The 26,057-nt window shown below is 40.3% G+C and overlaps 1 protein-coding gene across 1 annotated transcript in view; it reads left to right on the forward strand.

The window, feature by feature from the left end:
• The window catches only part of LOC112104953 (protein PTHB1), a 471,161-nt gene that overhangs the window by 59,955 nt on the left and 385,149 nt on the right, over positions 1-26,057 (forward strand). The window contains exons 9-10 of the mRNA XM_029914226.1: positions 8,787-8,968; positions 23,762-23,841. Of these exons, the coding sequence (XP_029770086.1) occupies positions 8,787-8,968; positions 23,762-23,841 (262 nt within the window). The remainder of the gene's footprint in view (positions 1-8,786; positions 8,969-23,761; positions 23,842-26,057) is intronic.

Below are 26,057 nucleotides of genomic sequence, written 5' to 3' on the forward strand. Positions count from 1 at the left end.
GCTACCCACCACATATGTATCATCTACTCAGAGGCTAGTGTGTTAATGTTTTAGGTCATGACTCTGTTTAAGGAATAGTAAAAAGTTAAGCATCTGTTTGAAGTTATAAGTAATATAGGAAAAACTTTGATGAAGAATTTTTTTACAGACTCAAATGTAGAAATGCAGTGACTGCTGTATCACTTCAGAATTGCTGGCTGAAGAAATTAATCTAAAGTAGCAATATGCAATTTTATAACTTCTTGTAAGACAACAGAAAGCAATTTAGTAGTTTTCAGATCTGAAATTTCTTTCTAATACTATTTATATGTGAAAGGTTATTTTTTCTCTCTCTCATTTTATGTCTTTGTCACAAGACATTGGGTAGTGTTGGCTGTGGCTATAGCATCTCCTTTTACCTCCTCTTGCTATTAACTTTGAGAAAAGTTAAAATAGTTCAAACAACTGTAATTCTCCCATCTATCCCTTAATAGAATTTACAGAAGGACTGAATATTCTTATGACCAGCATTATAATTAAACATGATAAAATAAGGCTTGCCATATTTTCTGCTTCAGTGTACCAGTTGATCACTGCAGGTGCTGGGTAGGAATTTCCCCCTCCCTGTACATATTGCAAAGTCAGCTAGGTGCATTGCAAGGAGAGTTGTAAGGCGACTATTGGAGACAAGTACCCAATTTACTGGAATGATAGTCTGCTGCAGTAGGCCAAATCATATGGTCTTCCTCCTACCAGCTGCTTTCCTTTTGTGATCCCAGTAGCTTTCCCCAAGATCAACATCATAACACTATGGTATCTATAACACTTACGGTACAACTATGAAAGAGGCAGGAAGTCTTGTCCTCAGCTCTTCAGTCATCCAACCTTTTTTTGTTTGCAGTCTCCTTCTGGGGTGGATATGTGCTCCCCTTGCACCATGCCCTTGCTGTTGCTACCTCTCCTCTTTTATTTTTGACCATTTTCTTTTTCTCACATGTATCATTCTGCCTGGTTTGATTTTATTTTTTTCATTTTTGTTTTCTGTATGTGTATGTTTGGTGCACACACTCGCTCTGCTACTTGTTTCTGGTTTTCTAGCCCTGTTGTCCTAGATCGGGGGCATCCATCAATGATAACCATAGCCAAGCAGAGTACCTATGGAATGGAGAAGAGAAGCTTGATATCTGTCTCATCCTGGCACTGTGTGCACATGATGTGCTTATGGGGTTGATTGCCTTATGACCATGAGAGCAGGGAGAATGACTGGCTGCTTTCAAGAATTTTCTTTCCACTTTATCTGCAGGTTCAAAAGCCTATTTGTAGAGGAGAGTTACTCTAACCGACTGCTCCTGTCCTTTGCTTCCGACTAAATTCCCAGACTAGTCTGGTGCTTGCCCTCTGAGGTTGGGTGATGCTAAAAAGCAACACAACTTGTGTACCTTCATCCAAGGGACTGGTACTGATACTCTCTTCCACTGAACTTAAACCTACATGTATGTTCATTTTCTTACACATGGAAGGGAAACATAATATTGAGAAGAAACTACTATAGCATGTGATAACCTTACTACTTGCTCTAAATTATTCCTATAAGTAAATAATTAGTAACTAGGCAATTACTTTATTATATGTCAGTGGCTAAATAATAAAAAACGTTGCTTTCTAGCAAAATTATTTAACTAAACTTTGTAACTTTTTAGACTCAAATAATTTTTATTCCTAGTGCTACATAACAAAATTGTCTAGTAAATCCTGTAATAATTTATTCCTGTATTTTTTACTTAGAACAAGTAAAATGCGTGTGCTTCTTTCTAGGCTGTTCAGTAGCCACACAGAATGAGGCCTTATCTCATGCATATGATTATAACTTGGGCCTTGACACTGCAGACATTTAAGCATGTACATAACTTTATGGAACTACTTGTGAGTAAAATTATGCATGTGCTTAAGGCACCAATTCAGCAGTCTATCCCTGTTCACCAAAGCACGTGCTTAAATTCTTAGCTGAATTGAGGTGCATGCATCTGCAGGATTGAGGCCTAAGTTTGAAACTGAATTTTAGCATAGCAATTTGACTCGCACGTTTTTATGGAAAGTTTTAATCAAAATACTGTAGTTCAAAAGTATGAAGTTTAACCATCAGTTAAAAAATCAAATATGCTGGGTTTTATGGAGTTTAGGCTTCCAATAATTTTTTAAAAAGAAAATTAAAATGTGTGATTAATTTGAGTTAGAAAAAATAAACCTGGTCCAAATTCAAAGTTGAAGTTATGACTTGTTCTCTACTGCAAAAATGTAGTGGACTGTGTGGTTAGGTGAATGCATTGTATGCAGCTGTGTGTCTGCAAACACCACAAAGGCAACAGGAACTGAAGTTAATGAGAAAAATATGAAGAAAGATTATAGTTGAATGAAAGTATAAAAGATGTAAAAATGCAATCAAATAATGGGTAATAGTGGGTGGAGTTAAAAATAAAAGCACCACTTATTCAGTTTCTACAGCTATCCAGATGCTAGAAAATACTTTGTTCTTCACTCCAGCCCATCTGTTATTCCTTATTATAACTGACATCACCACAACTACCACAACTGCTAAAGCATCACCATATAAAAATGGCAAAACTTAACACTTACTGCACAATTTGATGGAAAGAAAACTGCAGGAATCAAAGTCTGTAGTTTGCTGAAAGATTTTCCATTTTTTTGCATGGTGGTGCTGTAACAGAAGTGATGCCAGTTATGACACACAGTATGACCTGAACGGCTGTATTTTTTAATTTGAGTATGCCATAATAATACGTTGTTTGATCTGAGAAGTTAAACACAAGGATTTTTAGAAGCTCTCTCTACATTTACACCTAATTCCACTTTAAGGAAATGTTTGGTAGGAAAGAAGAAAGTGATTAAATTAATCAATTACTACCATACTGGCGAGAGATGTACAAAATATTGCCATTTTCAAAGGCTTCTTTGAAAAGATTGTTTTATGTTGTTTATAGTGCTACAAAATATGTGGTGTGATTGTATTTCTTTACCTAAGTTGGGCTCTGAGCCTGCAGAAAATTACGTATGTGCCTAACTTTACACAGGCCTGGTCTACACTACGGGATTAATTTGGATTTAGCAGCGTTAATTCGAATTAACCCTTCACCCGTCCACACAACAGAGCCATTTAGTTCGAATTAAAGGGCGCTTTAAATCGATTTCTGTACTCCACCTCGACGAGCGGAGTAGCGCCCAAATCGATTTTGTTAATTCGAATTAGGGTTAGTGTGGCCGCCACCACCGAATTAATGTGGTTAAAATTAATGGGGTAGTGTGGCCGCACACCACCGAATTAATGTGGTTAAAAACCGAATTAATGTGCTTAGTGTGGCCGCGCACAATCGAATTTATACAACCTGTTTCCCAAATTCGAATTATCTAAATTCGGATTAATCCCGTAGTGTAGACATACCCACACTGAAAATTCTCTCATGTCTGAGGGCTTTCTGGAGAGCTAGAACTTGAAGAATTGTATGGGACTACTTGCAGTGTGTAAAGAATAGCATCCATTGCCAACTCTCCTGATTAAATTGCATTCCTTATGATATTTGATGTTTTTTCTTAAAGCCCTAGCTCCTAGAGTCTTGTGATTGAGTGAGAATTTCAGCTTTTATTTAAAAAAAAATAAAATAAAAAAGCAAGTTTCTAGCCTGATCTTTGCAGGGGAAAGTTTGAAGAAGAAAAATAAAAAGAATCCTACATTTAATAAGTGGGCTTGCTTCTGGCAGTCTTTTGAAATCGCCACTCAAAAGCTGTCATGTAACCGAAAAAGTGGACTAGTCAAAAAGGGTGAAATTCACCTCTCTGCACAAGGGCAGCACAAAAACCTATGCACTACTTCAGTACTACCCAAGTATTGTCTATGCCTTGTGCTGGCCTCATCACAGATGTGCATTTCATCTTAAATACATAATATAAGTATCCTTAAAATAACTCCAATGTGTGTGAACAAATGAATTTTTTTTAAGATTGTCTCCATGGAACAGGTTGGGGAAGCGTTATCTATGAAAGCATTTATTTCCTTTCTTTACTAGAACCTTTCTCAAGGACTTCTCATAAGGAGTGGGATTTTCAAAGGCGCCTAAGGGAGTTAGGTACCCAGATCCTATTAAATTTCACTGGTAGTTGGTGCTTAACTCCCTTAGGTCTTCTTTGAAAATCCCAGCCAATGGCTCTAACCTCAGAGAGTATCTCAGGTGAACAGGTTGTTTTGAGTGGAAGCCTCATTTTTTTTTTTTCTCCCATTCCTTCATGTTGGTAGCCCTTTTCTCTCTCCATTCTTCTGATCTTTATCCTTCATTTTATCAAACACTTTACCGAGCTGCAGTTGAAGTGGTGCAAAGTAGTAGTGAGGAACTTTTCTGGGGACATTCTGGATATATGGTTTGCAGTATCTATAATCCAGAATGAAGAATTTTCACTTACACTGGTGTAAATCAGGAGTAAGTCCAGTGAAGTCAATAAGGTGACCAAAGTGAGAGGAGATGATCTGGACGACCTTGTAAACTGGAGTAATGAAATGGGATGAAATTTAATCATGCAAATCATGCATTTAGGGACTAACAACAAGAATTTTTGCTATGAGTTGGGGATCTATCAGTTGGAAGTGACAGAGGAGGAGAAAGACCTGGATTTATTGGTTGATCACAGGTTGACTATGAACTGCCAATGTGAGGCGGCTGTGAAAAAGGCAAATGCAGTCTTATGATGCATCAGGCGAGATATATCCAATAGAGATAGGGAAGTGTTATTGCCAGTATACAAGGCACTGGTGAGACCTCACCTGGACAACTGTGTGCAATTATTGTCTCCCTTGTTTAAGAAATATGAATTCAAACTGGGACAGGTGTTGAGAAGGGCTACTAGGATCATCAGAGGAATGGAAAACATACCTTATTAGAGAAGACTCAAAAAGCTTGGCTTGTTTACCCTAAGCAAAAGAAGGGTGAGGGGGAGATATGATTTCTGTCTATAAATACATCAGTGGGATAAATACCAGGGAGGAGAGGTGTTATTTATGTTAAGTACCAATGTGGACACAATAATAAATGGATATAAATTGGCCATCAACAAGTTGAGGCTTGAAATTAGATGACGGTTTCTAATGCTCAGAGGAGTAACGTTCTGGAACAGCCTTCCAAGGGGAGCAGAGGGGGTAAAAAACCTGACTTGTTTCATGACTGAGCTTGATAAGTTTAAGGAGGGTATGGTATGATGAGACTGCCTACAATGGCATGTAGCTGTTCTGCAACTGCTAGCAGCAAATATCTCCAATGGGACACTAGATAGGGAGGGCTCTGAGTTACTACAGAGAATTATTTCCCAGGTGTCTGGCTGGTGCATCTTGCCCCCATGCTCATGATTCGTCTTGTTTGGGGTCAGGAAGAAATTTCCCCCCAGGTGAGATTGGCAGAGACTCTCAGGGTTTTTTGCCTTTCTCTGCAGCATGAGGCATGGGTCACTGGCAGGTTTAGACTAGTGTAAATGGTGAATTCTCTGTAACTTGAAGTCTTTAAATCATGATTTGAGGACTTCAGTAACTCAGCCAGAGGTTAGGGGTCTATCACAGGAGTGGGTGGGTGAGGTTCTTTGTAGCCTGCAATGTGAAAGAGGTCAGACTAGATGATCGTGTTGGTCGCTTCGGGCCGTAAAGTCTATGAGAATCAGACATAAAGTCCTTGAGTATTGTCTTGGAATTAATTTCTTAATTCCATTCTTTATAAATGATTAAATAATGACAACCAAATAAAAGTAACACCATAAAGCATTTTCTATGTATTTTTTTTAATTTAGCAGTTTACAACTGCCATCACTCAAATTAACCAAGCTGCTTCTGTAATTCTTGAAAGACTGACTTGAAAATAAGTGATATTGACTATTAAACTCTAAATACTTTTTTAAAATGTAAAAATTGATTGTGGCAAAAGTGATGGAATAGTGTTTTAGTTTGTTTTTAAAATAAGAATCAGAATAGTTGAATCTGTAATTCTATGAAGCCAGCTATTTGAATTACAGATTTGGTATTGTATGACTGGAAATATCCAAAGCATTTAAATTTGTTAAAAAATATGTTGTGAACAATTTGTTTTGTAAGAGAAGACCTACAAAAAACATATGCCATTATTATTCAGAATCCAATAAAAGGTAGATTTTCAAATTATTGCCATATGTGTGTAGGAGTTGCTTTGTTCAGTAATGTTATTTTAAATACCAAAATAATTTGTTTCATATTTTGAGTTCTTCACTATTAAAGTGTCCCTTCAGATTCAGTGTTGCTTTGACTGTTGTGTGATGTATAGTAAAACAGTCAATAAAAGAAATTTAACAAGTAATTGGAATTGCAGATTGAGTGTAAAATGTGCCAAATGAAGTAATGGCCTTTGCAGGATATTGTATGGGTGCAGTAGCTGTGGGGAAACTGCTATAAAACTATTAAATACACTTTTAAACAACATTTTAAAAGCCTGAGAAAATAAAGGAATCTGATTGGATGACTAACATTCCAACAGAAAAATTAATGCATCATAACTCACTTGCTACAACTCATTAGCTACATCCCTCTTGTCATATTAATGTACCCACAAATGCACAAAAAGAATTAACAAGAGAAAAATCCATAAGAAGGCTTTCATATAATTATAGATATTTCATTTTAAATAAATATGAAACACCATAGCTTTTAGGACCCATCAGGAACATAAAGCCATTTCAAAAACCTAGCTGAAGCAAAGGAAAAATATTGCCTGTTATGCTGCTTTCTTAAAACAACTCATTCGTTTCTGAGCCGTAGCAGCTTTAAAGGACCTAATGGCTGAAAGAGCAGTTGACCAAAATGGGCATAGTTTTATTTTTAAAGTTCAGATATTCAGAAGATTTTTAAGTGAGCTTCTAAAATTGTGCTCACGATTTTTTGTGTATAAACATGTGAGTATACCAAAATTTGGATATGTGAGGGCAAATTGCATTTGCAAAGGCAACAGTCTACTTAAATGTGTAAATGACTGATTTGTGTGTTCAACTTTGGTTTGGCTCGTAAATTAGATGTCAATAAAATATATGATTGCCAAACATAAATGTACCTAGGGAGAGTTGCAGTTTCAGAGGTTACTTTTGAACATATTATCCCAGGTCCTCAGCTGTTTATATTGACTTAGCTTCATTGATAATAATGGAGTTGATTCAGACCATTTAGTACTTTAGACCTAGTCCTACTTAAGTGCTAGTCCTTAGTATTTTACCCTTAATTTTTTCCTTGAATGACTCCTTTCCTTACCCACAACCTGCTTCCCCACTGAAAAAAACCCAAAGGTTAAACAAAATGTGTACTCTTGAACTTTGTAGTGTGTGTAAATGCCAAATCTTCAGAGAAATACCATTATTTTTGAATTATTTTTATAAACCCAGAATTTTTTAATGGAAGGTATATTACAGTAGGTTCTCAAATGGCTGTCAAATACATGATTTACAGTAGTTTAGTCATTTCTTAAAAGTAATATTACAGCATGAACTTGGTATAATGAAATCTTCTAGACAGGCCTAGGTAGTATAGTGGGATGGTACATTAGCCTTGATCATCTAAGTGAAGCTTTGAATCTAGGAACTAGTTGAAGTTTTGATAGTTTCGTCCTAGTCTCTGCACCAGAAAATCACTATGTTTGACAGCAATGGCAATGTCTATTTTGGAGAGGCCTAGGGCTCGAATAAGGATATATTGCAGGCCAAGACTGTGGTGACTTATCATGATTTTAAAAAATACTAAACCTTAAAGTTCTACATGTGAAACCAATTTAAAAGTAGAATGGAAACTGCTTTATTATCGCCTTACATTAACAGGATTGCTTTACTGTTTATTTAGTACATGTTGAGAAAGTCCTCTTCCTACCTATAACAAATTTCAAGTTAAGCAGAATGGGTGGCAGCTTTCCTTTAATTATGACTTATTAAATACCTTTCAAAGATAGTTTATATGTATGTTACATGATTAGATGGAACAAAATACAGGCAAAATATTTGGTATACTAGTTGCAGAAAGCAGTTCAAGTAGGCTGCTCTGGGAGTGTGTGTGTGGGGTAAAATGGGGCCTACCCACGGCCACCCCCCCCCCCAGTATCCACTGGACTCAGAACAGTGCAAGCGAGACCTCCTGGGGGGCACTAAGACCAGGGTGGGGCGTTCCCCTCCAAACAGCCAATTGACATTTGGGAAAGAAACTGCAGATAGGATCTTGCCAGAGATTGGCACTCTGAACAGTCTCTCCACTGATTGGCTGTTTGCGCCAACCTGTGTTATTCCTTCCTTTCCTTAGTCTTTTCATTTAACTAATCCTCCTCCTAACCTAATTTCACTGAAAGGATTTAAATCAGTCAAAACCAAAACAAACATGATGTTTGCAACCATCGTATTATTTACTCTGTTTGTTTGGTCTGTCCTTTTCCACTACCCTGTATTTAGTTTGTAAGCTCTTTAGGTCAGGGACTTTATCGCATTGTATGTATGTATAGTGCCTAAAATGGGGGCAGTGGCGGCATTCTTGCTTGGTCCCTGGGCAATGTCATAATAAACATGATTAATTTTATTATTAATGTGAATATAACAAATGTTTGTTTTTTGCTTGGTCAAATAATCTTAAAGATTTGTTTAAAATATCATTATAGCGGCAGACTGTTTGTTAGAAACAGTATCAGAAAATACCCTATAGAGTTTTATAATTGATTGTGTGATTCTTCTCAATTTTATAATGAGCTTTTTTTCTCTCTATGCAGAGATTTGAAAGGTGTTATAGTTACTCTGAGTGACAGTGGGCACCTGCAGTGTTCCTACCTTGGTACCGACCCTTCTCTGTTCCAGGCTCCTAAGGTTGAATCTAGGGAAATAAACTATGAAGAACTTGACAGAGAAATGAAAGAGCTTCAGAAAATCATCAAGGAGTCCACAAAAACACAAGGTACATCCGTTCTTCACATAGTTATATAGCACTTTTCAGTACTCTTTGTCTTTGCTATATTTTGACCATACTTAACAGTGTGTAGGAAATGTAATATTAAATGTATTCAAGTCAAAGCATTTCACTGTCTCTTAATTTCAAATGTGCAAACAAAACCATAGACTGTGTGGCTCTTGGACACATAGGGTATTTGTTTTCATCACGCCTGTTGGAACCTGCAGGAGGCCTATGTCAGATGTTAGAGCAAGCTTATTAGTGCTGTACTTCAAAGAAAAAACTGACAGTGGGGTATAGTCTCCTATAAAAAGGCAAGAAAATTTCAGTAATTTCACAAATATAGTCTAGTGCACTTCTCAGGCTTCAGAAAGAACAAAAGTGTTGCCAGTTCTCTGTTTTTTATTAAACATGGTTTCTAGAATTTCATGAAATTAACAAAGAATGAATTGTGTTAAAGTCACATTTCTGTTACCTCTTTCAAAATCAGTAATACTTGAATATGGTAAAGGAGTTACCAAATGTGTTGCCCCGCACTAAAGAAGTGATCATTTCAAACTGTGGAATTTACATGCACACCTAATTACTTGACCAAATGTAGTATAACTTATGGCACACCATTTGGAAACAGTTCCGTCCAAGATTATATTTTTAGTAGCTGAGTTTTTAAATGACTCAATTATCTTGCCTGGAGAATCACAAGCATACAATTTTACTGGGAATTGTGAAAAAATAGTCTCAGCTAGACTTATGAAAGACATTATTTTAAATACCTTTCAGTGCCTGCCAGGGTCAGGTAAATGAATTTTTAAAAATACACTAAAGAAATTGTTCCTATTTTTGGTGAGAATACATGGTAAACAAGTAGCAAAATAAAAGAAATGCACAATCAGAAGCTAGGGAAAATAAGAGATGAAACCCTGGTACCTGCACATTACTGGATTCCTGAGGTTGCTTCTGCAAGTTATAGATTACAGAAATTGAATCTATGAGAACCTTAGAAAATTGTATTTAGTTAATGACCATTACTGTTGTGATAATTTGGTCATCTTCAACTTGTTCTGCTCTTTGAAAATTAATAAAACCAATAACCAGTTGTTAACGCTGTAATGCTTTCAAAATTAAAATGCCTGATTTACCATGATACATCCTCATAAGTGTCTGAACACTGGGAGATTTTCTTTTGTCAGGCTGCCAGTACCAAACCAAAGAAGTAAAGGAGGAAAAACAAAAATAAAACAAAAACCTTGTGAGTGTGTCATTGTAACTATATGACTGATGGACAGATTTTTGTGTAATTTGCTTCAGTGCACATAGTTCCAAGAACACGAACAACCAAAACAAAAGAAGACGACGAGAGAACAAACCACACACCTACCCTTTTATTCCTTTTCTAACATAAATGAATTAATAGTACACATATGAAACTCTTACAACTTGATAAATTTGCTCTGAATATTTGTTTTATTGTTTAATAAATTAAACCTAAATTTGAAAAACACTGGTTTTGCATTTTCTCTGCAAGGTGTGAAGCTTCAGGTTCAAATCATGTCTCCTGAATTTTCACCTCCTTCTGGAGAAATGTGTTAGTGAGGTTTTGATCTCATTTTAATTGCATGTAAAACTTCTCAGAAAATCCCTATTACAACAGAAGTCTTTCACTTGGGGGCGTATAAGTGCCTTTTAATTTTGCATGTTATGGGTTACATTTAGTTTTTTTTCTCATATCATTGAAAAAAGTCTTAAAATAACTGTTGTTCAGGGATAGTTGAGTACCAAAGATTCTGGAACATAGGCAGTCATTCAATTACTGTATACATAACCTTTAAACTAAAGTGAACCATTAACTTTTCTGTCTTGTGGTTTCATGTGTGAGCAATGGTCTTGTGTTCTTTATTCCTTTAACTGTTATGTTATGTGATATCCATCTGGATGGTTCAGATGATTGAGAATAGAGCCTTTCACATCTCAGCCACCAATTGAATTTAGCCCAGCTGATAGTGACCAAAAGTTGATCTGACAGTTGCTTGATGTTCTGTGTAAGGTGGACTTGTGGTCTCAGTCCAGTTCCTAGTGCACAGATGACCATATGATAAAATTCTCACCATCACAATGGGCACTAAGAAGAATGTTGTTAGAAATCTTAGCAAAAAGAATTGAATAGGCATAATGAATGAACTGTCCTTTTGTCCATACAAGTGGTCGCTATAGAACATACTTGAGTTCTACTTGCAGAAGAGAGTTGGAAAACTTCTTAGGTGCTGTCTTTTTCCCGCCTAGATAAAGAAAGGACTTGAATGTGACATCTCCCATTGGCTCTAAAAAATTAACATGAAAATTGAATTGATGCTCCTTTCCCCACCAAAATCTTTTTCTCTAGGCTATATTGTCAATGAAGTGGATCAGGTGATTACATTTAATTTGGAGTACATTTGAAACATTTATACACTCTAGATGTTAGAGTTTTTGCGGGATTATGGAAGTATTGATAGATACCCCATAATTAAGGTTATATTAATTTTTTTCCTATTACGCGAAGGTTTCATTTTTTGTTATTTAGGAAGGTATGCATCCTATTTTTTAAAATAGACTTACTATGAGGGAATAAAAGTAATTCTGAGAAAGATACAAGTAAATACTTTGAAGAGTTAGGAGTTAAAATTACTTTTAAAAAAATTGGGGCGCTCTCACCATTTTAAAGATGCTGCAATTTAAAATGCCTTCTTTTTACTCTTAAAACTTACTGTGCATGTTAATCTGCTTACAATTTCATACTGTACATTATTATTTATTACTACATCCCTTTTGTGCAAATGTTGGCACACAGGGCAGAAACTAGTCTGTTGCATTCCTCTCTGTCATTTGCTGCTGCTTCCATCTGCTCTGTGGTGTTGTGATTAGATTATTTTGCTCTTCTTAAGGTTTCTCTTGGGCTTTCTCACTTCCTCACATCAGTTGATTTCCACTTGACAGCTTCATTTGAGAGTCTGTGTGTTGGGATCTGGAGTACATGCCCCAAATATGTCCAATGCTTCCTTCTGATTCTGGTGGAAACGAGCTTATGGTTGGTGATTTCATGGATCTCTCCATTGGTAATGAAGTCTTTCCAACCAATGCCCAGAATCTTTCCTAGGCACTTATTTTTGAAGGTGTCTAGTTTTCCGTCTTATGTTTTGGTAGATCTCCAGCTTTTGCAGCCACATGTTAGCACTGAGATTATGTTTGAATTGAAAATTCTCTCTTTTGTTCTGATGTTATATATCTTTGATTTCTGTACACTATTAAGTTTAGAAAATGCAGTGGGTGTCTTGATGTCACTTCCTTTCTGAGATCTCTATTGGCCAATATGGTGCTGAACTATTCTACTTTCTTGATTGTTTGCCTTCTAATGTGACTTAGACTGCTGTCCCTGTGGGTGCTCCACTTCAAGTGTTGGTGCATCCTGCCGCCGTCGATCGGAGATTTATGGTAGCAGTGTCCACGCGGGTCGCGCATGCGCAGTAGGTGTCTCGCAGTGCTGTTGGTGCCGCATCTAGCGTGTGCACGACCTGAGCCCTCCAGTCCCTTCTCAACCGTCCTCGGAGCTCGGGGCAGTGTTCGTTACTCTCGCCAAACCTTTAAAAAAGATACAAGTTTAAATAATTAGTTAATCTTTTACAAGTTATAGTTAGTGTTAGTGATATTTTTAAGGGAAAAAAAAAGTTTACTTTCCCAGTTTATCCTCCCCGCTCCGGGGTCGGTTAACCGTCAGAGATGCCTGGCTCCCGAGGCTTTAAGCGATTGCGGCTTTTGCCGCAAAGTAATACCTGTTTCGGATGGGTACTCTTTGTGTGTCTGATGTCTTGGGGAGACGCATATCCTGCAAAAATGCACCCACTGAAGTAATCTGAACACAAGAGCCCAGCGTGACCAAGATCTCTGCTTGAAAATGATACTGATGGAGAAACTTCCCCAACCAGACCAGTGGACCTCCTTTCCAGGCCCTCGCCCCCTCCTGCCACAGGGATAGGAGACACGCCTTCCTCTAACATACCGAGGAAGAGTGCACAGACATCTCCTCAGAGATCACCGCGGAAAAATAGGCAGTCTCTTGCCAGTTTGCTACTGCTGATGCTGACACATGCTTGGGTGAGCGCCTATGACACTCCGGGCTCCGCCAAGTCCCGAGTGAAGGAGATGGTGTTGAGGCACAGATGGCAACATGCCTCCTGCACAGCACCGAATTCACCCATAAGGGACCAGTGCCCAGCGTCTCCTCAGGCATCATGCATCCGCCCCTGGCACCGATATCACAGTTGGCACTGGCTGAGAAAACCAAGTCGGCACTGATGGCGCCCACTAAATCAACGCTACATCTGATGGCACCAATGTCAGCACTGACAAGAGTGCCCCCATCAGTGTTGACAGAATTTACTGCAACAAAGAGACTTGGCTATGTCATCGGCACTGCAGTCCCCACTACTTGGTACCAAGTGCTCTCCGGTAAGTTATAGAGGAGATTCCCATACATCTGATGGTGCAATACACTCGTCCACTGATGACAATAATGATGTGCAGGAACCATGCACTTTCTCGCTGCACCACTCATCACCGAAAGACCGATGACCAACTTGGTGCCAGATGGATCCTAAATACTCTCATAGGCAGCTGGCCCAACCGTGGATGTACCCACTAATGGCCTTCCCAATGCAATGAGCACATTGGGAACCCTGGGCAATTTACTGGGGCCCCAATCCAGGCCAACCACTGCGCATAGAGGCGAGCTGAGGTCTAATCCCATGTCTCCCACCCTGCAACCAACGGAGGCTCAAGATGTTGGGGCCAACACAGAAACAGCCACTGATCAGGAAGTGACATCGCCTGCTCACAATTCTTCCTCCTCCCCGGATGAGGCAATCATGCCACTGCCGCCTACCTCAGAGAATGACTTCAAATAGTTCCAGGAACTGTTTAAGTGGGTTGCCCAATGCCAGGACATCCCATTGGAGGAAGTGTAGACAAACCAACACAAGCTGGTACAAATCTTACAACCTTCATCAACTTGCAAAATCGCTCCTCCCATCAATGATGCGATCTTAAAACCAGCAGAGACAGTCTGGCAGACACCAGCCTCAATTCTGCTGACATGCAAAAGGGCGGACAGAAAGTATTATGTCCCCGCCAAAAGGGGGGAGGACTTCCTCTTCTCACACCAGCTTCCCAACTTGTTGGTGGTCGACGCCGCTAATCAACGTGGCAAACAACAACAGTTTAGATCGACCTCACAAGATAAAGAACACAAGAGGCTCGACCACTTTGAACAAAAAATTTACTCCTCTGCGACATTACAATTCTGAGTCGCCAACTATTCGGCCTTGCTGACTAAAAACGATTATGATAATTATGGGAAACTCAGCTTGTTCACAGTAGAGCTCCCCAAGGAGAAACAATCACAATTCCAGGCCATTGTAAATGATGGTCAACTCATAGCTAAAACAGCCCTCCAAACGTCTTTGGACGTTGCGGACAAGGCAGCCAGAACCATGGCCATTGCCATAGTCATGCACCAGGCATCCTGGTTACAATCCTCTGGCATACCTAAAGAACTCCAAACCAAGGTCGAGGACCTACCTTACGACCGAGAGAAGCTCTTTTCGAACAAGACAGATGAGTTGCTCCACTCATTGAAGGATTCTCGAGCCACCCTTCGCACTTTGGGGAATCTATACTCCACCTGTGAAAAGAAGACGATACCAGCTTTATCAGAGGAACAGGGATTCCTCTATCAACTGACAGCAACAACAGCAACAATATGAGTACCAAAGACATCGCCAATGGTCGCAGTAATGGAGAGCACCTCAAGCTCAACCATCGACTTCTCAGTTGGCTTCACCCAAGCCACAATTTTGAAGTTTTCATCAAGGGTCTGGACGACCTCCCTCACCAGGCAGCGTTTTCACCCGATCCGTCCCCATACTTTTGATATTACCTTCGCCCATTCTACCACATCTGGGCATCAATAACCATGGACCAATGGGTGTTAGAGATCGTACGAACAGGATATGCCATCCCCTTTACCTCCCGACCACCTACCCCATCCCTCTTCAGGGACCCTTCTCACGAGCACCTGTTATGACAAGAAGTCAATCATCTTCTACAACTAGGTGCCGTGGAACAAATACCTTTGCAATACATGGAGAAGGAGTTCTACTCCCACTACTTCTTGACCCAGAAGAAGAATGGGGACTGGAGACCTATCTTGGATCTCAGGAAAGTCAACAAGTTCGTACGCACTCAAAATTTAAAAATGATAACACTGGGCGTGATACTTCAAGCACTGCAAAAGGGAGACTGATGCTTATTTTCATATTACTATACACCCCGCTCACAGGAAATTCCTGCATTTCACAGTAGGACATGAACTCTTCCAGTACAGAGTACTATCTTTCGGCCTATCCACCGCACCAAGGGTTTTCTCCGAAACCCTAGCGGTAGTAGTGGCATATCTACGCAAACAGGGAATAATGATTTTCCCTTATCTGGACGATTGCCTTCTCAAAGGTCCAACTCAACAAGAAGCACTGGACTTGGTCCAGACAATGATCATGCTATTCATGGATCTAGGACTATAGATAAATGAATGAAAATCCACTCCAGTCCCTGTCCAACAACTGGACTTCATAGGGGCACATCTCGATGCCATAGAAGCCAAGGTATCCTGGCCCCTGAACAGATTCACAACTCTGACAAATCATAGAATATTAGGGTTGGAAGAGACCTCAGGAACTCATCTAGTCCAATCCCCTGCTCAAAGCAGGATCAACACCAACTAAATCATCCCATAGAATGCTATCTCAGAGGTAAGAGTCAGCCTCCAAATACTGGCTCATACTGTCCTGCAACTGCTAGGATACACTTCAGTCTTCCTGTACAGTCTATAACAGATTTAAAAGTAGCCATACTTGAACAAAAAAACTTTAGAAACAGACTTCAAAGAGAAACTGCAGAACTAAAATTCATCTGCAAATTTAATACCATTAATTTGGGCTTGAATAGGGACAGGGAGTGGATGGCTCACTAAAAAAGCAACTTTGCCTCTCCTGGAATTGACACTTCCTCATCAATTATTGGGAGTGGACTACATCCACCCTGATTGAATTGGCCCTGTCAACACTGGTTTCCCACTTGTGAGGTAACTCCCTTCTCTTCATGTGTCAGAATAATAATGCCTGCATCTGTAATTTCCACTCCATGCATCTGAAGAAGTGGGTTTTTTACCCACGAAAGCTTATGCCCAAATAAATCTGTTAGTCTTTAAGGTGCCACCAGACTCCTTGTTGTTTTTGCTAGGATACATGGCAGCCACAATGTTCGTGGTACGACACACATGACTACATATGCGCTGCCTACAGGGCTGGCTGAGCTCGGTATACATACCCAGCAAGCATAGCCTGCACAAACAACTTACAGTACCATCCCCTGTCCTGGACTCTCTTGACACTGATGGACAAGACCAGAAAATATATGCATGGGTATCCCGTTCCAACAGGAATCCCCTTCAATAATAATCATGACAGACGCCTCGCTGATAGGCTGGGGCACCCATATGCACCTGCACATAGTTCAAGGCAAATGGTTTCCTGCGGAGACTCAGTTACACAATAAATCTACTAGAACTATGTGCGGTCCGCAACACCTGCAGACACTTCCTACCATAAGAACGAATCCATTCGCATCATGACCAACAACACTGACTGCATGTTTTACATCAGTTGACAAGGGGGAGCTCAATCTCACTCGCTGTGCACTGAAGCCAGAAACTGTGGAACTGGTGCATACACAACATAAACATTTTGGGTTCCTACCTTCCCGGCTGTCAGAACGTGATGGCGGACACGCTAAACAGGTATTTCTCTCGAGACCACAAATGGGAAATGAATGGGAGAGTTTTGCTCTCTATTTTCCACCGGTGGGGAACTCCCATCATCGACTTGTTCGCATCCCCAACAAACAGCAAATGCTCAATGTTCTGCTTGAGAGTGGGGATTGGACCCCAGTCACTGGGGGATGCCTTTCTCATCACATGGGATGCACAACTCATGGACGCTTTCCCACAGATTCCAGTGATATCATGCGTGATACTCAATATACGAACAGACAAGGCCAAGGTTATCCTCATAATCCCTACACGGCCCAGACAAGCATGGTACCTTTACCTGATGCTGATGGCGATATGCGCCCCCTCGAGCTCTCCCTGATCGTCTGGATCTGCTGTTTCAGAATAACGGTCTCACTCTTCACCCAAATCCGGAGAAATTCCACCTACAGTCGTGACCCCTACATGGTTCCATCATGGCGAACTAGCCTGCTTGGAACAAGTTAAACACGTGTTATTAAACAGCAGGAAAGTGACCACGCATAATACTTACCTTCAAAAATAGAAGAGATTCTCCTCCTGGTGTCAAGAAAAACACTTGACATCCTCCACAGCGCCACTACAATTAGTGTTGAAATACCTACTGGAGCAGAAACGCTTTGATCGAGCTCGTTGCTAAACCCAAGTCCATCTTGCGGCCATTACTGCATTCCATCATGAGATTGATGGGAACACGCAACCAATTACTAATCGCTTCCTCACAGGTCTCCAGAATACTTACCCAGAAGTTCACCAGCCTACCCCAGCTGGGGACCTAAGTTCCCTGTAAGCTGTGCGGCCGTGCAACAGCCTTCTTAGCACTGTGCAGGCGCTCAGGGAACCCACCAGGGGAGAGGCATCCCTCCCCCCGGCCCCAACCTGCCGTGGCTGGGGCGCCCCTACCCTGGCCTGGACCCAGCCGTAGCCACAGTGGCCCTCCCCCCGGCCCGAATCCACCGAGCCCAGGTGCTTCTGTAGGGAGAGAGAGAGAGAGCTGGGAGGAGTCTCCTCTCTCTGCCGTAGCCCCGGAGCACCCTCCTGCACCCCAAACCCCTCATCCCTAGCCCTACCCCAAAGCCCGCACCCCCAGCTGGAGTCTACACCCCCTGCACCCAATCCTCTGCCCCAGCCCTGAGCCCCCTCCCACACTCCAAACCCCTTGGCCCCACCCCTACCACATTAATTTTGTTATGTGCACCAATATGGAGGCGAGGTGTCACACATCGCCTCCATATTGGTGCACGTAACAAAATTCATTCCGCACATGGGTGGGAAAACTTAGTGGGAACACTGTCTGGGAACTCAATCTGGTGTTGAAATGCCTCACCAGACCGCCATTTGAACCCTTAGCCACCTGTTCCCTGCTGCATTTATCCATGTAAGTGACCTTTCTGGTTGCCATTATTTCCGCCAGATGGAGAGTGAGTGAGATCGGGGTGCTCATGTCCGATCCTCCCTATGCAATATTCTTCAAAGACAAGGTCACGTTATGCCAGCACCCAAAATTTCTACTGAAGGCAACATCATCCTTCCATATAAACTAACCAATCCATCTTCCTACATTCTATCCCAAGCCTCATGAGACTCCAACAGATGTCAGGTAAGCATAAGCGTTTTACCTGGAAAGGACCAAACCTTTCCGGAAATCTCCTAGACTTTTTGTTTCTACTACCGAGCGTTCGAAAGGCTGCATAATATCCATTCTGAGATTGTCTAAATGGATCTCCTCCACATGCATTCAACAGCGCTGTCATATTCGGAACATGGATCCTCCTGCACACATCCGAGCACATTCAACACAATCTGTTTCTACCTCGATAGTGTTCCTCAACAACGTAGAGATTTGTAGGGCGGCTATTTGGGCCTCTGTCCACACATTCACTGAGAACTATGCAGTCACTGAAGACTCCAAGGCTGACGCCATCGTTGGCCTAAACGTACTTACCTCTATGACTCAAATGATCCCGAAGTCGCTCCTGCCTTCTGAGAGCATTGCTGTACAGTCACCTGAAGTGGAATACCCACAGGGATAGCACTCGAAGAATCATAGACTTTAAGGTCAGAAGGGATGTAGCCTATAGGATTAACCTGCTTGCTTGTGTGTGTCTGTCTGTCTGTCTGTGTGTCTATCTTTTTCTTATAGTTTAAGTATTGGTTTCTTGTAATAGGTTTATAAATTTATATTAAAAGTAAGTTTGGCTGTAATGCAAGAGACCTACAGGCCATATTCTGTATGTTAAGCTAAAGCAAAATTAGCATATCTATATTAGGACCTTTTACTCAGAAAGCAAAGTTGACCTTTATCTTGTTATCCAAATAGATAAAGTACCCATGCCTATGTCTAAGATCTTTACCTAGACCAATAGACAATGAAGAATGGCATAGGGGATTTTTCAATGTTGTACCCACAGACTTAACAAGTACACCACAAGAGATTGATGTGCGTATATATCTGTCATCAATACGCACATACATATTAGCCTATGGGGTAAGCGTACCCTAACATTCTGTGGGTGAAGAGTGAAATTTGGGCATAAGAGGAAGGATTTCCGGCACTTTGCCCTATAAAAGAGGTGACATACCTTGATAGAGTACTCCATCTCCATTCTTACTTACTCCAATTCCATTCTCACTTTTCTCTATCACTCCATCTCCATTTCTATTCTTACTTATTCTATTTCTACTCTATCTATTCTATCTATCTACGATGACTGCTACTATTAGTAGGCTATACTTGTTCTTCTTAAACTTTAAGTTTCAACGGAACTAGGCTAAGCTTGGTTTCCCTAAGTTTTTTATTCTTAGTTTGTTTATTAGGTTTTGATTTTAGGTTTAAGTTAGTCAAGTAAACCCTAGTCAGCTTTGATAGCTCTTAGCATTTTCTAAGCACTGCATCCCTCACTCAAGAATTGAGAAACCTGAACTGCAAGGCTGGACCTGTGTCTCTTACCACCAAGTTATCAAGGAAGGGTGTGAGTATATTAACCAAAGCTTTGTTGCATATAATACTATATTATCGTATGTATATTTTAAATAGCAGAGTAATGCAGTTGTAACTTTGTAACTCTGATTATTTTATACTTACTATTATTGATTTTAATAAAAAGTCTTTACGACTATATCTGACTCAGTGTGGGCTTCCTGTCATACCCCTGAGGTTCCTTTGTAAATTCTGTGGAGCCTGATTAGTGACAAGAACTTTTATCTTCTGATCAAACAGATTGGCGAGCCTAAGACCCATACTAATTAATATTAATGATTAAGTATTATTCATATTAATTAATAAAATTAAATTAATTAAACTAATAAATTAAATTCCCATATTATCCAAATTAATATTATTAGTACACCCTAAATCAGGCTACAGGAACCATTATGAGCGTCTAGTCTGACCTTCTGCACAACGCAGGCCACAGAATCTCACCCACCCACTCCTGTATCAAACCCCTGACCTATGTCTGAGCTACTGAAGTCCTCAAATCGTGGTTTAAAGACTTCAAGGTGCAGAGAATCCTCCAGCAAGTGACCCTTGTCCCACGCTGCAGAGGAAGGCGAAAACCCCCCAGGGCCTCTGCCAATCTGCCCTGGAGAAAATTCCTTCCTGACCCCAAATATGGCAATCAGCCAAACCAAAGAAGAGAAAGTTACTCACCTTGTGCAGTAACTGAGGTTCTTCGAGATGTGTGTCCCTGTGGGTGCTCTACTACCTGCCCTCCTCCCCTCTATTATGGAGTTTGCAGTTTGGACTCTATGGTAGAGAAGAACTGGAGGGTTCAGGTCATGCATGTGCTAGACGCGGCACCAACAGCACCGCGAGACGCCTACTGCACACATGCGATCCGTGCAGACACTGCTACCATAAATCTCCGATCAACGGTGCCAGGATGCACTGACACTGAAGTGGAGCTGAGCACTCACAGGGACACATGTCTCGAAGAACCTCAGTTACTGCCCGAGGTGAGTAACCTTCTCTTACTGCTTGATATCTGTCTTTCAAGGATGTTGTTTTAGCATAACCCTCTGTGTGGCCTGTTTTTGCCAGGTTGTTTGTCTTTACTTGTAACTTTTTGAGGGTGTCACTCAGCACTACAATATTGTCAGCAAAGTCTGTCTTCTAGACATTTGCCATCTTCCCACCTTATACCAGTTTTTATGTTGTTAATACTGTATACTTCATTACCCAGTCTGTGGCAATCCCACACAACAGCAGTGATAATAGGCAGCACCTTTTCACGCCAGTGTCCACGTTGAACTATTTTGTTATCCGGTTGTTCACCCTTACAGAGCACTTGGCATTTCTGTACATGTCCTTGATGATGTTGACGACTTTAGCTGGGGTCCTGTAGGACTGAATGCAGCCTATTTCTCTCCTCAAAGCTTTGCATCCATTGCCTCTGTCAATCTGTGTAGTGTCACACTGCAAAAGGCTTTTCCTACAACAAAGGGTAATGTGACTCCTCTCCAGTTGTTAGTCAGTAAAATCACCCTTTTTGATATTCTGACAATGATTCCATGTTTCAGCTGGTCAGAAGGGGGTCTCTCTTTCCAAGATTTCATTGCACAGCTCTGTCAATTTCGTTAAGGTGGTGGTATCAAATGCTTTTAGCGTTTCTCCTCTCATTTGATCATCACTCGTCTCTTTGTTACTTTTCAGTTTCTTGATTGTGGCCTGTACTCCTGACACCTTTACTGGACTAAAGTTAATGTGAAGATGCTCAGATTTGCATGTTTCATTGAAGTCTGGTGCTAAAATGGGGCTGGATCTATTGGGGATTTCTTTGAAATGCTCTGCCCATGTACTTTTCATTTCTGTCTCAGTTGTAAGCATTTTTTCATCTTTCCTTTTTATTGGCCCATTTCCTATTCTGAAATTTCCACCCTGGGTTATAATTGGTTTGTAAATGGCTCTGTGACTTCCTATCATAGCAGCAGCTTTAGATTCAACTGCTAGGTCTTCAACCTCTCTTCATTTATCTTTCCCTGCATCACTTTTCACTGCTTTCTTCTTTCTTGTACTCCTTCTTTGCTTTTTTCCAGTATTTCATTGGTCAGATATTGTCATTACACCCCATATTCTTTATGTAAATATGGTTATGATATGGATATGGTGTAACTGAGATATATTTTATGCAAGATGGGTCTTGTAAGGTATCATTGGAAAGGTTATAATTTACTGAATGTGATTATCCAATGTGTATGCATGTATCATTTCTGTATCTAAAGTTAGGAATATTGACTATGTAACAATTACAACTGGGTGTGAAACACTCACCAGACAACAGGCCATGAGCCTTAATGAACCATTGGGAAGAAACAATAAGACCGTGAAGGTACTAATCTCTCTCCTCCCTGAGAGGTGTCCTGGCACGTAGCTGTGATACTACCAGGTCAGGTGGTCCTGTCACCTGGTACTAACATTATTTTGGACTTCTAGTAATTTTCTGCTAAAAGGAGGGGGAGGTCAAGACTGGGAAACAAAAGATTCACGCCTTATATGAATCTTATGTAAGGCAGGGGAATAAGGAAAACAGGACTCTTCTCTATTGCCTTCCTGCCCAAAAAGAAAGACTGCTGAAAGTACCTGAAGAGACAAAGGAACGGAGCGGTGGGAAAGGCAAGGGCTGAGTCCAGATCAAGACAGGAGTCTAGTCTGTAAAGAGAAATAACTGGAACTCTAAGCTACAGAAACTCTGCAACTTGCCTAAAACAACATTTAGGGTGAGAAATTATTTCTTGAAACCAGTCTTTTTAAGATCTTAAGCTTAGTATGCATGTTTTGTTTTATTTGCTCGGTAATCTGCTTTGTTCTGTTTGCTATCCCTCGTAATCACTCTAAATCTTCCTTTTATAGTTAATAAACTTCTTTTTGTTTATTATTAAACCCAGTTTGTGCAATTTGTAACTGGGGGAAGAGGGGAAGAAGTTGTGCATAACTTCCTCCACATTGAGGGAGGGGGCAAATTTATAAACTTACGTTGTATAGATTTCTCTACAGCGCAAGACAATTTTATTTTGAGTGTACTTTCCAGAGGGGAGCTGCACTTGAGTGCTGGGTGACTTCCTAGCTGAGTCTTCTCATAGAGAGCTGTTTGCAGACTCTGTGATTCTACAGCTAGTGCGTCCCTGTGTGTGTGTGTGTGTGTGTGTGCGCGCGCTGCCAGAGGCCAGAGAGCCTAATTCAGCAAAATAAGGAGAGGGAGCCCAGGCTAGTGGAGCCTGCAGGCTCAGTGAAATCCCAGTACATCAGGTGGCGTCCCAGAAGCGGGGTCCAACCCATCACAGATATATTAGCAATGTATGTGATGAAACAAATATTTGAAGTCTTTACTGTCGTTTTATAATCCTTGAGGGTTAGAGTTAAGGTGGTTGTTGAAATATCTGTTATGAGATGTATCTAAATCCTTTGCCATCCATGAACCAGGAAATAAGGCAATCTAGTAGAGAGATCCAAGATTAAATAAATAGATGCTGATGTGAATCCTAGAAAACTGGAAGGTTTGCTGGGTGTTACATTCAGACAATCCATGAATACATTTTTTACAGACTTTTTTCTCTTGCCTCAAAATAACAGAATATTTTCCTGTGAACTGCAAGCATTATTGTTAGTGAACTGGAACATCCAGCTCTCTGAGCAGTACTGTCAGGGCAGTCTTGTGGACATCAAACATGTCACCTTTATAGATCTCTACTTGGTTGGGAAGAAGTGCACCTGGGATGCCTCTGAAGTCCACATTTTTGCTGATGGGCTTTTTCCTGCAGGTTCTGCTTTGGGAACCTTTAATTAAAAAAACAAAAGTGCACGTTGTGCATGTTTTGTGCCATTCACTGTAGAAATTGCTTTTAGGCATATAACTGCACACAATCTATTAAAGTCAGGTTGGTTGTCTTTTCTTTTCTTCTTGCAGATATTTTGCCCAAATCTGAAAAAGGTTATGATGATTTGAGAATCACGGCAGAAGTTTCACCTGACTTGGATGTAGTATCTGTAAGTAAATTTATAAATAGGAAAGTCTTACAAAACCAGTTTTATGCTCTGTTACATCTCTGAAACAGCAATTTATGTTAGTGGTCTTATGTTATTGCAATAATGAATGAGAAGAGAATTTGACCCATAGAATGATTTGTATGACTTTAGCTCACATATTTGGGGAATGCCCAGTAATACAAATACAGACAAGGAAATTACCTTAGGCTCAGGCATTAAAAATAAATTGGTAATATTACAATAATAATAATAGTGATTTAGATATTCCTAGCACTGTACAGATATTAATCCTCATAATCCTCCATATGAGATAAATGGGTAAGTGTTGCTCCTAGTTTACGGATGGGAAAACTGAGAAAGGAATGTATTAATTGTTATAGCCAAGTGGGTTCAACTGCTTACTAATATTTGAAAAAATAAACCATGTTGCAAACTATATCAAAATGGCAATATTAACCTATTTGCAACTCTTAACAGAATGTTATAAAAACTTGTATTTTGTCCTATGTTATGAAACTAAATAGATCATAACCAGGGTCACTTTATGACACACTTTGTATTTACTTTGTGCTGTACAAAGACTACCAGTAGAAGTTTAATACAGTTGCAGAGAAACCACACAAGGGAGCAGTTTGGCATCTAATTTTGCCTCTCATTGGTATCACATGACCAAAACTAACCCTGTAAAGCTAGTCCAGGGACCATAGTCTTGCACTTTAAAATGTGGTTCTATTCTGACAAGTGACTACAAAATATAAGAAGATAATGCCCTATTCAATAAATCTGAGTTCTGTATGAATTTAGTCTGGTTAGTAGCTATCACATCTTTTTATTACTGTGGTTAGTACTGCAAGAACAGCACAGCTAGAGGGGAGAGAGAGCTGGATCCTATTCTGGCTTCCACAACATCTACTTTAACTAAATTTCAGTTGCCAAATTCTTTCCTCTATTACACCATGATTTTCAGTGAGCTCCATTGTTCACAGATGTAAATGATGGCAGAATGGGAAGACTGTGAGGCTACACAGATGTAACTTGGGCAGAATTGGATCTGCAGAATCTTTATTGCTGGTGATAACGCATTAGCTAGAGAGGACACAAATTTTAGTCAGTTTTACTTATAAATTAAGCACATTTGATCCAGGGGTTACTGAGAGGAAATAAACATGAAAACTCAAAATGTCCTTTTACATTAATGGCCTACTTTTCATATGTGTTGAGTACCTGCAGCTCCCACTGACTTCAGTGGAAGCCACAGGTGCTCACACTTCCACCAAAAAAAAAAAAAAAAGGCATCAGGCCATGCAACTATGCACTTTTCAGGGTGGGAAACACTGCTCCTACCAGAATAATTCCAAGTCATCCTCATTTACAGATGGGAATTTGCTGACCCATGAGAAGCTTTATAAAACTCACAAATTAATCAATAGGCTCCATAGACGTAGTCTAAATATATGTGAAGCAATATTTGACCTTCTTGTGTAACAGACCAATCCAGATCTAGAAGGTGTGGTGAGGGGCTTGGAAATCCACATATGTTCCAAAGTTATTACAAATCTGCCTTTTCAAATCCCAACACTGGAAGAGGAAGCAGGGATATTTCTCCGGGTGGCGTCTGTTCCCATGATGCTACCAGCCAGGAAAGGATATCAGGAGTGAGTCTAGATGGGATGTATGTGTAAATGCATGGTTGGGTACATGCTGGTGCTCTCTTAAAAACGAACACTATATTACCCTGGCTAGAATGTTGGCGATGTCACTGTGAACACTGGGCAGCTGGCCACTCACCTTAGCTGGAAGATGATGACCCCTTGCGACTGTGGAGTGTTGGTAGGTGCAATAGCTGAACACCTCCCCTGTGTTGAACATTAAGTACAGAAGGAAAATCATCATGCTGCTGCACAACTAGTAAGCTAGTACTTTACCCATCCCCCAGCAGAGTAGAGTACCAAATGTGGCCTCAGATGACTGCAGGCTTTAAATCTAATTAATATCACACTTGGACATCTATGACAAACTGCTGCGTCCAGCTACAGAATAGGATATGGTGTCTCCATTTAAGCATAAACCAGATAGGAAACCTGTCCACACCACGTTTATAATATAGTGACAACTGAAGGTATACAACATGACAGCCAAGATCTTAGTAATTTTTTGTTACTTTGTAGTTAACAAAAATATGAAGTTCTTTTCTGCCATTTCAGTTATATTAGGTT

The sequence above is a fragment of the Terrapene carolina genome, unplaced genomic scaffold (genome assembly GCF_002925995.2).
Source record: "Terrapene carolina triunguis isolate 2854851 unplaced genomic scaffold, T_m_triunguis-2.0 Scaffold33723, whole genome shotgun sequence".
In the NCBI taxonomy this organism is placed as follows: domain Eukaryota; kingdom Metazoa; phylum Chordata; order Testudines; family Emydidae; genus Terrapene; species Terrapene triunguis.